Source organism: Dipodomys merriami, unplaced genomic scaffold (genome assembly GCF_024711535.1).
Source record: "Dipodomys merriami isolate MVZ:Mamm:240054 unplaced genomic scaffold, mDipMer1.0.p SCAF_21, whole genome shotgun sequence".
Classification (NCBI taxonomy): domain Eukaryota; kingdom Metazoa; phylum Chordata; class Mammalia; order Rodentia; family Heteromyidae; genus Dipodomys; species Dipodomys merriami.
In genome coordinates, this window is record NW_027203493.1 from 4,153,477 (window position 1) to 4,166,904 (window position 13,428).

The window sequence follows — 13,428 nt, forward strand, 5'->3', positions numbered from 1 at the left end:
GTAGTGATGATGCCTTCTAGTGTGTGTGTGTGTGTGTGTGTGTGTGTGTGTGTGTGTGTGTGTGTGTGTGTGTGTGTGTGTGTGTGTGTGTGTGTGTGTGTGTGTGTGTGTGTGTGTGCAAATTACATGTTTGCCTCTGTAGAAAAGTGTTTTTATTGTTACTCCTTAACTTGTCTACTTCATGTTTCCCCTTATCCCAAAATCTATGGTCTACCTATCAGATTTAACAACAACAACAAAATCAACCACAGTAACTATCAACCTTTAGGATTTAATTGATATTGTTTCTCTGCAGTTCTTAGTAACAGCCTCCTTCAAAACTACAGTTTATTTTTCCAAATTCTTTTTTCAAGTAATACATGAGCATTTTTTTTGTTGGTCATGAGACTTGAGCTCTGGGGCCTGGGTGCTGTCCCTGAGCTCTTCAGCTCAAGGCTAGTGTTCTACCATTTGAGCCACAGTGTCACTTCTGGTTTTCTGGTGGTTTATTGGAGATAAGAGTCTCAAAAATTTTCCTGCTGGGGCTGGGCTTTGAACTGTGATCCTCAGATCTCAGCCTCCTGAGTAGCTAGGATTACAGGCATGAGCCACTGGCACTGGTATGACATTTGAACCTTTAAAATAAACAAGTCCAGTTGTTGTGGTAGATATCATTACGGCTAGAGTGTAGGTTATACTTTCATCTTATTTCATTATATCACTGGTGGTGATTTAAATGCTCAGCATGACACCTCATTCAAGGCCCAGTGGCAGCAGACATATATGAAGAGTCTTTAAATATATATATATATATATATATATATATAATATATATATATATAATATATATATATATATATATATAAATGTGTTTTTAAGTCAAGGGGACAGAAGATACTGTACAAAAAATGTAATTACTCATTACCTGACTCATATAATTGTAATCCTGCTCTATATCATTTTTATAACAAGGTAACTTAATAACACATACACATTTTACTGTTATTATAAAAGTGATGCACATAGGGGTTACAGTTACATAATCAATCAGGTAATGAGTACATTTCTTTCTGCTGAATATTCTTTAAATATGTGAGCCAACTACTCCTGAGTAACTCAGCATGAGGTTTTGATTCTGGAGTTTTTCCTAATACCATATACTGTATTGGTTAGAGTTCTGTCTGGAAACAGATACACACTCACTCTGGACCATTTAAGGAGAATGTAGTCAGGGGGATAGGTAGAAATGGATGGTGTGAATGATGGAGCATGGGAATACTAGATTGGACAGAATTGTCTAGAATCTAGTGTCTAGAGTGTCAGAGTGTGAATACATCCAGGTCTGAAGGGAAATGGGAAATAAAGCAGTTTTCAGGGAGGGGAAGTAAAATGGAAGGAGAGAGAAAAATATAGAAAGAGAGACAATGGAAGAGACAGACACACAGAGAGAGAGTGAAAGAGAGAGAGAGAGAGAGAGAGAGAGAGAGAGAGAGAGAGAGAGAGAGAGAGAGAGAGAGAGAGAGAGAGAGAGAGAGAGAGAGAGAGAGATATGGAGGGAGACACAGATTTCATTTGGAGTTGTTGAGGAGAATGCGGGTAGGAAGAACTCTAGCATTCACCCAGGGAAAAATGGGTTCTTCATTGCCCATACAGGAAAAGAGTTTGGGGATTAAAATTCTGACTTAAGCCTTTTCTTCTTTTCAATTCCTATCCATCCTGGCAAAATTACTTTGCACAAATTTTCCAGATAGATTGTTTGGAGTACAAAGTAGTGTAGAAATCGATGTCAGTTGGTATAGAGGAAGTAGAAGATATCCAGTGCCTACAAAAATACTTAAACCCTGAGCTGACCACTCCTCAAGTGTATATTTGGTTATACATATGTTCACACAGAGATATATACATTTTTACTTGAATTAAGTAGAACAATACTGAATATAAACATGTATTCGAATGGATCAATCGAAGGAAAATAGTACTTCCTGAGCTAAACCTTTCTGGATTTTATCATAAAATGAAACCAATCTTATTAATACATTTTTTCTAATTGCCTGTTTATAATTCCCCAAGCTGCAAAACTGCGAGGATGAAACCCTGGGGATGAAATAATTATTATAAAAGGTGCTGGGGTTTTCTGATTCGAATCTTCAAATACTGAAGGGTTTGCCGAAAACTTGGTAAGTCATGTGATACAGATGTTCTCCATCTCATTGCAATTTTGTTTTGTTCTTAAAACACAAGAAAAGAAATGACCAAGTACCAAGACATTTTGTTTTGTTCTTGTAAGGGTTCAGCAGATATTTGTATTCTGGTACATGAAAGAAATTGCAAAGCCTTCTTTTTCTATCTCTCCTTAATTCTATACAGTTTATAAAACTCCTTTATTAAATCTTACCAATGCTTCTCCTTATTGGATGTAAAATACCATGAAAACCCTTGTCGTCTTTTATTGTGTGTGTGTATGTGTATGTGTGTGCTTGCTTTATGGGTTTAAGCATTTTCTATTGCAAAGATATAGTCATCAAGACATGGGGGAGCCCACAACCATTCATAATTATTTTTAATGCAACCAAGCAAAAGAGAAACAACTGAGTCAAGAGACAACAGACATGGGACAGGGCTATGAGCAATTTGAAGTCATCAGGAATATTTGTTTATACCAGAGAGATGAAAGTTTCAATAGCAGATGCAAAAAAAGCAAAGATAAAAAGGTCAGTGTTAACAGTTTTTCACTCCTTGTGTGAAACTAACATCCAAATGCATTACAATGGTATGATCCCAGTCAGCAAGATAGTACAAAATGCTCAGCATTTAATGTCATTTATTGGATGTGCAAGACTCTTAGTATCCTTTGATCTAACATCGCTGTTAACTCTAATAGTTTTTAAAATGGACATTATATTCCCCATGGGAAATTGCCTGCCGGGTAGCTAACATTACTTTGCAAAGGTGACCAAACTATAAAATGTCAGAATCAGCATTCTACCTAAACCTCTCTGATTCTAAATCTCATGGCTCTAAACTTCAATGGGAGGCTGTCTTGTTCCCATCTCTCTTCCAAAAATGTCTTTGTGTGTACACTTGTTCATTCATTTATCTTCTCACTACTGTGATGTTGGACTGCTGTCTTTCCAGTAATACAGGCAACGGTGAAACATTTCTTACAGTGTTGCATCAAAACAAGTTATGTCTGACTTACTTTCGGCTATTGGAAGGAAATGACTTTTCCTGGAACATTTTAGTTCCTGGGAGATGAGGCCCCAGGAATCCACTAGGCTAGCAGTCTGTCGTTTGATCCTTATTTTTTGAATATTTTCCATGCCTTTTCCATGCCATTTTTGGTACTTTACAAGTGAGGCAGTGGAGGCTTAAGAACACTGAATGAGGTCTTTAAAGAGTTGGTAACTGGTGAGATGGATGAATCTATGTTATCACGTTGACGTACAAGTTTGCTTGTTGATTATCTCATTGTGGGTGGCGCATGTAGAAGGGGCATGGGTCCTATCAATTCTTTAATATGAACAAAAGTTTGCCTGTAAAATTGAAATTTTCTTCCTTTCAGATATACTTTGTTCTCCAATGGATTTCTTCTGAAACTCTCAGTAGCCTGAGTATGAATTCTATGGTCATTTCGCACTGGCTTTTCTTGTACCTGCCAGTGAAAAACATAAGCTAGCCAAATGTTTCTGATTAGGGAAAAAAATGTGGGATGACCCTTTATACAATAAACAAATGCAGAATGAAACTAATGTGGGATTATAAAAGAGGTAACTGCCGTGGCTGGTTACCTCTCAAGACGTGTGTCTTGAGGGTTCTAGCATGCATGCATGCACTCAGCACCTAAACAAAATTGTGCCATTTTTGGGGACAGACAAAGAGTTGAGCACTGGCAGGGAACAGTGAGAAAACAATAACACACACACACACACACACACACACACACACACACACACACACACACACACACACACACACACATCTTAGTTGAGTTGGCATCCTCATGAATGAGGACAGCCAGGAACTTCAATCATGAACAGTGATTAAGCCATGAGAGAGGCTAGAGACTGTGGGTGTAGAGAAAGAAGAGGCACAGAGTGGCAGAGCATGGTCAAGGAAGACCTCATTGTGCAGCTGACATAATGTTGAGCCAATAAATTGGACAAAAGAATGTTTTAGGCAGAATTAACAAAGTAGTGCAAACATTGAGTTTTAAACTTCAATGACCTATTAGTGAAGGGAAGATAAATCAGATTTTCTAAATTCACTCTGCAATGATTTTCCTGAGAACTGGATTGTGCCTCTGGGTGAGGCTGTCTGATCTTCACCCCCTCTTCCCTCTCATTGGATTATCCACTGTTCTATTTTTAAAAGCATTTTTATTGTTATTAAAAAGGTGATGTACAGAGGAGTTCCAGTTACATAAGTCAGGAAAAGAGTACATTTCTTTTTGGACAATGTCACCGCTTCCCTCACTTTCTCCCAGTTTTTCCCCCCTGTCCCCACCTATAAATTGTTCAGTTCACTTTCCACATAGTGTCCAGCAAGTCCACAATGCTGCATTTGTTCACCCTTTGCCCCATCATTTCTTTGCACCATGTACACTCCCAAAACTAGATAAATAAGCAAACAGAACAAAAAGAAAAGAAAAGAAAAACATAAGGAAGGTGGTTCCAGATAAAGAAACTATTTCCTTATTCTCTTCAATATGACTGATAGCAGAAGCTCTAAAAAATAGGAAGAATGATATTATGGCTAAGAAGACTCTGAAGGAATTAGCTATATCAGATAAAAGTAGCCTTAGAAGCACTGAGATCCTAGCTCAGCTCTGCTGCTGCTTACCACTGTGATCTCTGGGGTCTCCAGGCTTTTTCCAGAAGCTCTGAGTTTCCTTACATGCAGCAACCTCATGGGATCAAGTTGAGAAACAAAGATAAGACCTCCGGCACTTCATTTCCTTAGTGCTTTCTTCTAAAACCATAGTTTAAAATAGAGCAAAAAAAAAAAAAAACAAAAAACCAACCCGATTCTCCCATGCTAATTTTTCCTTCATTCAGATTTGTTTCTAACTAATAACAATAAGCGATACTCTGTATGCTATGTTTATTTTTAAACTTTTAACATAGGATAGTATTAATTTCCTAGAACAGTGGAAAATGGCTAAAATACCTCACTTTAAGTAATAAGCACTGTACTTGGAAAACAGTGAACGTTTGGTAAATAGTAGGCAGCACTGAAAAGCTTGAAAGCATTTTGCAAGGTCGTGTGTTCATTTGCGAGCGCATGGGTTCATTTCTGGCACAAGGGGAGAGGGCTGAGGAAAGGCTTAGACTGGCAGGAATGATCTGTTTTCTACGTATAGCAAAACAGGCCTTTTTGTTCTGTGCTTTCTTTGTTGTTGCTGTTGTTCAGCTTCTGATTTCTATATTTGAGATTAGTTGTTGTAATACACTATAACTCTCAAAAAGCTTCATTGTAATGTTGAAAGCCTTGATTTTAGCCTCTAACCTGTGTAAAAAATCCCATCTGTTCATCTGTTCAGCTTACCTGCATGAAACTGTGGACCTAGAATTTTAAAATGCATATTTTTAATAATAATAATAATAAAAATGACATTGTCTTTGTGTTTTGTACTAACATGAATGAGTACATGTACTGGAGTCCTCACTAGCCAATGTTCTTTTTCTAATGTTTCTGGGAAAGAGAGAGAGAGAGAGAGAGAGAGAGAGAGAGAGAGAGAGAGAGAGAGAGAGAGAGAGAGAGAGAGAGAGAGAGAGAGAGAGAGAGAGAGAGAGAGAAAGACAGACAGACAGACAGACAGACAGAGACACACAGAGAGATACAGAGAGATACACAGAGAGATATAGACAGAGAGACAGAGATAGAGAGAGAGGAAGAGAGAGAGACAGAGGAAGAGAGAGGAGGTTAGAGGTTCCAAATAAACAGTAGAATCGGCTTTGATGGAGTGGGAAAGCAGACAGGAGAGCCCTATGCCTTACACAGTGTGCTAAGAAGGAATGGGCTAGGCAAGTGCGCCTAGATTTTACAAATATTTGATGCTCTCACTGAATTATGACTTCCTTATGTCATGCCCATGAAATTAACTCAGTCCCATTTGTTTTTCCTTAGGCCCTGCAGATTGTCTAGAAAACAGTAATTCTAACCAGATTTGAAGGTTTGGGATCCTGAGAGTACTGGTTTGAATAATGCCCATTCAAATTTAATTGTGTGCTCTTCAACAGGGTAGACACAATCATTCCTGTAGCTTAGACAGTTCATGTGGAAAATGGAAATATGCACATTTATGTCATTATTTTATGTCATTATTTTAAAAATTTAACATGATGAACATTTTAAGGCATTAAGTAGAGTGGTGCATATTAAATGTCCAATAAGTTCATATGATCAGCAATGGAGAGGGTTAAGAAATAGCTTTCAAATACTAAATACCTTGGTTAAAGTGAATTTTACATTAATTATATGATATATTTTACATTAATTATATGATATATTTCTTATTATTTCAGAATTGAGAAAACTTGAGATTGGATAGGCTTACTTACTGCAAAATATATCTGTGTGGACCCAAGATAAGGTAATTCTATCTCTATAGGGATATGGATGGAAAAATACTCAAAGAGTATGCTTCCCTAAGGTGCCCTTGGTATGTATAAAGCCATAATTATATACTCTAACAGTCTTAGATTCATGTTAAACAAGGATTAATTTACAAGATTACTTCAGTCAAATTAATTATTTTGTATGCATTCTATATAATGAGAACCATAAAACATTCATTATAGCATTGGAGAATTCTATAGATATTATTATTATTGTTATATTTTCAGTTGTGGGCTTGAACTCAGGGCCTGGGCACTGTCCCTGAACTCTTTTGCTCAAGGCTAGCACTTCACCACCTTGGCCACAGTACCACTGCTGGTTAACTAATGGTTAATTGGAAATAAGAGTGTCACAGAATTTCTTGCCTGGGCTAGCTTTGAACTGCTGTCCTCAGATCTCAGCCTCTTGAGTAATTAGGATTGCAGGTGAGAGTCACCAGCACTCAGATTTCTATAGTCATTATTATCAAAGAGTAAGCTCAATAGATAAAATGATAAAATCATGTATTGCATGCACAATCGTATCAAGTACCATGTGATCATTAATATCCCTCCTTTTGCATTGATCTAGATTCTCCTAAAGAAGAAAATAAACATTGTCCATGAGGACATTTTGTAAGATGTACTCATTGGACATGTTCTGATTGATTAAGCATAGTGATCTCATGTGAACTCTCATGTCTCTCCTCTCAGGTGAGATTCCACACAACCATGGAGCTGTATAATACCACAGTGACAGAGTTCATCATGTTGGGGTTCACCACAGACCCTGTGAAGCAGCGAGTCCTGTTTGTGGTGTTCCTGCTGGTGTACACATTAACAATGGCAGGAAATTTCACCCTCATCGTGCTGATATGCAATGACCCCAGGCTCCACACACCCATGTATTTCTTCATTGGAAATCTTTCCTTTCTGGATCTTGGGCTGTCTTCTGTCTACACACCAGAGATCCTGGTCACCTGCATCTCTGAGGACAAGAGCATCTCCTTTGGTGGCTGTGTGGCTCAGTTCTTCTTCTCTGCTGCCCTAGATTACACTGAGTGTTACCTGCTGGCAGCCATGGCTTATGACCGGTATGTGGCCATCTCAAAGCCCCTGCTGTATTCTCAGGCCATGCCTCTAAAGCTATGTGTATTCTTTGTAGCAGCCTCATACCTTGGCGGCTTTATTAACTCTGTCATCATCACCAAAGACACATTTTCCTTGCACTTTTGTAGTGACAATGTAATTGATGACTTCTTTTGTGACATCCCACCCTTGGTGAAGCTGGCTTGTGGCAAGAAAGATAGCTACCAAGCTGTCCTGTTCTTCCTCCTGCTGTCCAACGTCATAGCCCCTATTGTGTTCATCCTGGCCTCCTACCTGTTCATCATTGCCACCATCCTGAGGATGCGCTCCACCCAGGGCCGCCTCAAGGCCTTTTCCACCTGCTCCTCCCACCTGACCTCTGTGACCTTGTACTATGGCTCCATTCTCTACATCTATGCTCGCCCTCGATCTAGCTATTCTCTGGACAGGGACAAAATTGTTTCTACATTTTACACTGTGGTATTTCCCATGTTGAATCCTGTGATATACAGTCTAAGGAATAAAGATGTGAAAGAGGCTTTGAATAAACTTTTTAAATAAAGATCATTTCCTTTAAAGAAGTACATAATTATTGGTTAATTATGATTGAATTGTTTAAGTCTATCATAATACAACGTGCTTTAACATATTTTGACTTTTCATTTTTTAGTGTTCAGGAGAGGGAAGGTAATGAAATTAGGATAATTTTAAAGATAAAGTTTAGATATGAAGTTTGTGCATTTGAATTTTTGTATAGTATTCTACATTGAAAACAAACACAGTTTCTTTTGTTTTTCCTATAGTGACATGAGATTTCACTACTGTTGATATAAGATTTCAGTGACTGATACATATATAATAAAAGCTCCAAGTTGATGAGCATCATGTTCTAATAAAAGAATAGTAATTATGTCAATATGCCCTTTGTATTGTGAAAGTCTTCTCTTACTAATGATGAGAAAAAATAAAGTTACAACTTAAAATAATGTTAATATGTTTAATTGGTGTATTAGAAATGTACCTAAATATATCTTTGTAATGCAGGGATGTATTATAAATACATGTACACAGATACTTACAATTCATTGTAAGAAAAAGTAACTTATCTCATGTAAGTTTAGTGGGACTAGAAATACATATTATAAGTGAATAAAACAATAGAGCTTATATTATGGACATATTAATTAAAATTTTTCATTACTGGGTTAATGTATAAGCATTTTAAAACCCCTAATTATTATCAGATATGTTCATTTAAATACTTTAATTCTAATATATTCAGATAAGCAAATGTGTGATCATGCATTAGTTCTAATATCTGAGGAATCTATAACTCCATAATGGCTGTAATAATTTACATTTTCACAAATGATGAACATATTCTTTTAAACATATCCTGGGTAAACTTGATATCTTTTAGCCATTCTAAACGGCTATTACATAATAATAATATCTCCATGTAATTTTAAATAGACTAAAGATTAGGGAAGGTTTACAAATTTATTTATTGTCTGTAACTGCTCTTGGAAAATGCTTAATTCCATGAACCAGTTTTTAATAAAGTTAATTGAGTTTTTCTTTGACTTTCTTATAGGTATATTAAGCCTTTTGATGTAAGCCTTGTAAATATTTTTTCTCATTTTTATGAAGATGCTTTTATTATATCACTCTTCAATGCATTTTGAAATCAGAGATTGTGGTACTTTCATATTTGTTGTTTTGGACAAGATAATTTTGGCTATTTCCAAAGATAATTTGTTTTTGCCATATGAATTAAAGTTTCAAGATAATTTGGCTATTTCTCTAGGAGATAAAATTTTTGTTTTTCTAATTTCCACTTTTACTTTTCTTTTTTATTTAATTGAAAACTGATAATGACATTTTATCAAAATTACTCTGAATTTATATACTTCATGTGGTAGAAAGGGATTATTTTCCAAACTATATACATAGCTCATACCAATTTTCAATTAATAATTACATTGGATAAAACTTGATTAAATTCTCCAAAAAAGCAGTAAAACCTCAGAGTAGTTGAATGGGTTTAAAAGACTGAAGCAAATTTCTGTTCACCATATTCATCTCAAAGACTGAAAGTGACCGAGGAGTAAATGGCATTTTACCAAATGGAACCAAAGGGAGAGCACAGTTACTCTCAGACCATGCAGACGCCAAGTAAAATACTGTGAAAGGAAGCACAGGAACATAGTACGTAATAACAGCATGGTCAGCTTATGAAGCTGCAACCATTGTAAATTTTTGTGTACTCAATACATAAGTACCCAAATGCATTACACTAGCATTAAATTACTTAAACGAAGAAGTAGCTGCATCATAATAATTTTTTAAGGAATACACTATCCCATTTTCAACAATGGGTAGATAATAAGTACAGAAAATTGGTATAGGTGCATTGGATTTGTAGAATGCTTTAGATCAATGGACCTACCATGTATCTACCTAGCATTTTTTCCAAAAAACAAACATTTTTTTTCAAATAAACATAGAATATTCTCTAGGATACATGTTATGTTAGTCCATAAGACAAGTCTTGCTAAATTGATCAGACTGAAATAACAAGTACTCATTTAATTACAAAGTATTAGCATCGAAATCCCATTGTGACAATGAGTTGTACAAAACACTATGTTGAAAACGAACTTTACAACTTCGGCTGGGGGAAGAGGGAGTTGTGGAGGTGGGAGGAAAGGGATGGTGGGGGGAAACAAAGGAGGAGGCAACAATGCTCAATAGGAAATGTACTCATTACCTTGCTCATGTAACTGTAACCCCTCTGTACAGCATTTTTACAATAAAAATATACAAAAAGAGAAATCAGTAAGAGGAATTATTTTGGGTAATTCACAAGTACATAGGAATTAATTGTTATGCTCTTGAAAAACAAACAGAGTTAAAGAAGAGCTTTTCAGAAGAGAAGCTAGGCATAGTTGCTTGTCAGCTATTCTAGCTATTCAAGAGCTGAGATGAGGATGGCATGGATACAAGATCAGTCCAGGCAGAAAAGCCTCCATCTCCAAAATAACTAGATCAAATCAAGGCATGGAGGCATAGGTCAAGTGGTATAGAATAAGCAATCATAATAAGCATAATATCTTTGGTTCAAACACCAGTACTGACCAAAAAAATTAAAACAATAATTTAAAAATATTTTTATATAAATGGAAATGAAGGTACAACAAACCAAATTCATGGAACACAACAACAACAGCTCTAAAGAGGCTATCTGTCAAAACAAATCACTACATCCAAAAGAAGAAAAGTTACAAAGAAACACTTCAAGGAAATAAAAAAGGAATAAATTAAGCCTAAATTTATCAGAAGGAAAAATAAGTATCCACATACATATGACAGAAAATAGTTACTAGAAAAAATAGAAAGATTCCTGATATACTCACTTGGTTGCTAAATTGATAAAGTAAAATATAAAAACTTTCAGACAGGTTTAGGAAAAAGATGGCAATTCAAAGTAACAAGACCAGAAATGAGGAGAGGTAGTACAACTAATACCATTGCAATGTGAAACATTCAAAGAGGAAAATTTGGAGCTGACACACTAATTAACCTAGGAAAAATGGTTAAATTTCTGGACATGTTCAATTTATTCCCATAGAATCATGAATCATAAAAATAATCTGAAAAATATATAACTATCAAGGGCCTCATGACCTTACTGCTATATCCTATCATACATTATCTATACCTAGTTTTCTTTTTAGGTCCAGTAACATATGTTTTATAAAAACTTTCAGTGCATATATACTTCAAATGATTATATATTCTTTGTAGATTTTGGATATTAATTCTTTGTCCTCTGGTTAGATGTTGAAGATTTTCACCCATTAAATGATTTGTCTCTTGCATCTGGATATTGTTCTTTAGTCGTGCAGAAACATTGTAACTTGACAAAGTCCCAGTTGTTAATTTTTACTCTTTCTGGTCCTATTCAGAAAAGTAATTACCTGTGCCTGGATGATCCAGTGTTTTCCAGTAGTAGTTTCAAAGTTTCAGATTTTATGTTAAGATCTTTGCTCCATTTGGTGATCACTTTTGCATAAGGTAAAACATCAGGGTTTAGGGAGCTTTGTGGTGTTCTGCGATGCTTTCTCTAGTCATTCTAACTTCCGTAATTTCCAGAAAGCTTAGAAGATGAGTCCATAATACTTAGACAGAGGTAGTGATGTTCAAGTCCACATTTTAAGATGTAACCCTCATTCTATATCATGGTACATGGTTGTATGCATGTATGCATACACTATATATATATATATATATATATATATATATATATATATATATATATATGCACACACATTGAATTCAACTTGCAAGTAAGTTTGACAGTGTTTTATTTAGGCTTATCAAGTACACAGGTGTATAATCTCATTGTGTGTGTGTGTGTGCACGTGTGCGTGTGCATGTGTGCACACACGGGTACACTCTTGCACTTACTTGAATTCATGTCAAGTTTAAGTGGCAGCATCCTTTCTCTTTCTCATTATGAAATACTTTGAGGAGCATTCTTCTTTTTAATAATTGTATTTTATTGTAAAGATGCTGTACAGCGGGGTAACAGTTACATGAGTAAGGTAATGAGTACATTTCTTGTGGAGCATTGTTACCCCCTCCTTTGTTTTTCTCCTACTATCCCTTCCCTCCTCCACTTCCCTCACCCCCCCACAAGTTGTAAAGTTCATTTCCAACATAGTTTTTTTGAGTATCATTGTTGCAATGGGTCATCCTGTGTCCTTGTTTCAGTATTTTGTTATTATCACATTTTCTTGATCCATTCATCTACTGAAGGACATACAGCATTCTTTTTTAACACACTTGCTCAAATGCAGCAATGAACTCATCCTCATCTAGTCCTGGCTTTTTCTTTGTTGAGAACATCATTTCTGCTGCATTGTGCCAATTGAGCATTTCAGACCTATATAAGTTGTTCATATATTATTGGATCAATTGTGATTGGGTATATGTATGTAGACATTTATCCATTCATTCTAGATTTTTTCAGTGTATTGGTATATAGGTTTTCAAATTTTCAAATAAAAGTTCCAATTCTTATTTGGATATCAGTAGTCTCTGTACCAACGTTCTTCTTTGGTCTTCATTTTATTAATTTTGTCTTTGATTTCTTTGCATTAGTTTCCTCACGGTTTATCAGTCTTGCTTATTGGTGAGAAACTCTGGTTTGCTTTACTGAGTCATTGTAGTATTCTTTTAGTCTGTAGTGTAAGAGTCTACATAAAATGTCAAAAAGAAAACAAAAGTCTACAGGATACGTCGTAGAAAAATATCTTTCCTATAATTTGGAGTAATTCTACTATCAGCCACACTTAAGGAATTATATTGTGATTTAAATTGGCCATGTCAACTTTAAACAAATGGCAATGATTTCCTCATATCCTAATTAATGTATCATCTTCAAATTCCAGATGGGGCCTAATTAAATCTTTGGGGGATGAGTTACACATTTCTTCCTTGCTGCATGGGGTAAATCTCAAAGGGCTGTTGGGAGATGTATTTAGAGAATTAAACAAAGGTAGGCCCAAAAGCCGGAATGCAGGAGAAAGGATGCCATGTTGAGCAGCTGGCCTTTCTGACCAAAGGTAAAAATAATAGGGATGGAGGATGGGGGGAGGGAAAGTAGAACAAAAATGAGGGAAGGGGTAACAAGTTTGACAAGAAATGTACTTACCTTATTTATGTAACTGTAGTCACTGTGTACATCACTTTGATCTCT

The 13,428-nt window shown here is 35.9% G+C and overlaps 1 protein-coding gene across 1 annotated transcript; it reads left to right on the forward strand.

The window, feature by feature from the left end:
- Positions 1 to 7,307: 7,307 nt before the first annotated feature.
- Positions 7,308 to 8,225, forward strand: LOC138833570 (olfactory receptor 9G19). The gene has a single exon (XM_070031850.1). The coding sequence runs from the start codon at positions 7,308 to 7,310 to the stop codon at positions 8,223 to 8,225; it is 918 nt and encodes a 305-aa protein (XP_069887951.1).
- Positions 8,226 to 13,428: the final 5,203 nt, after the last annotated feature.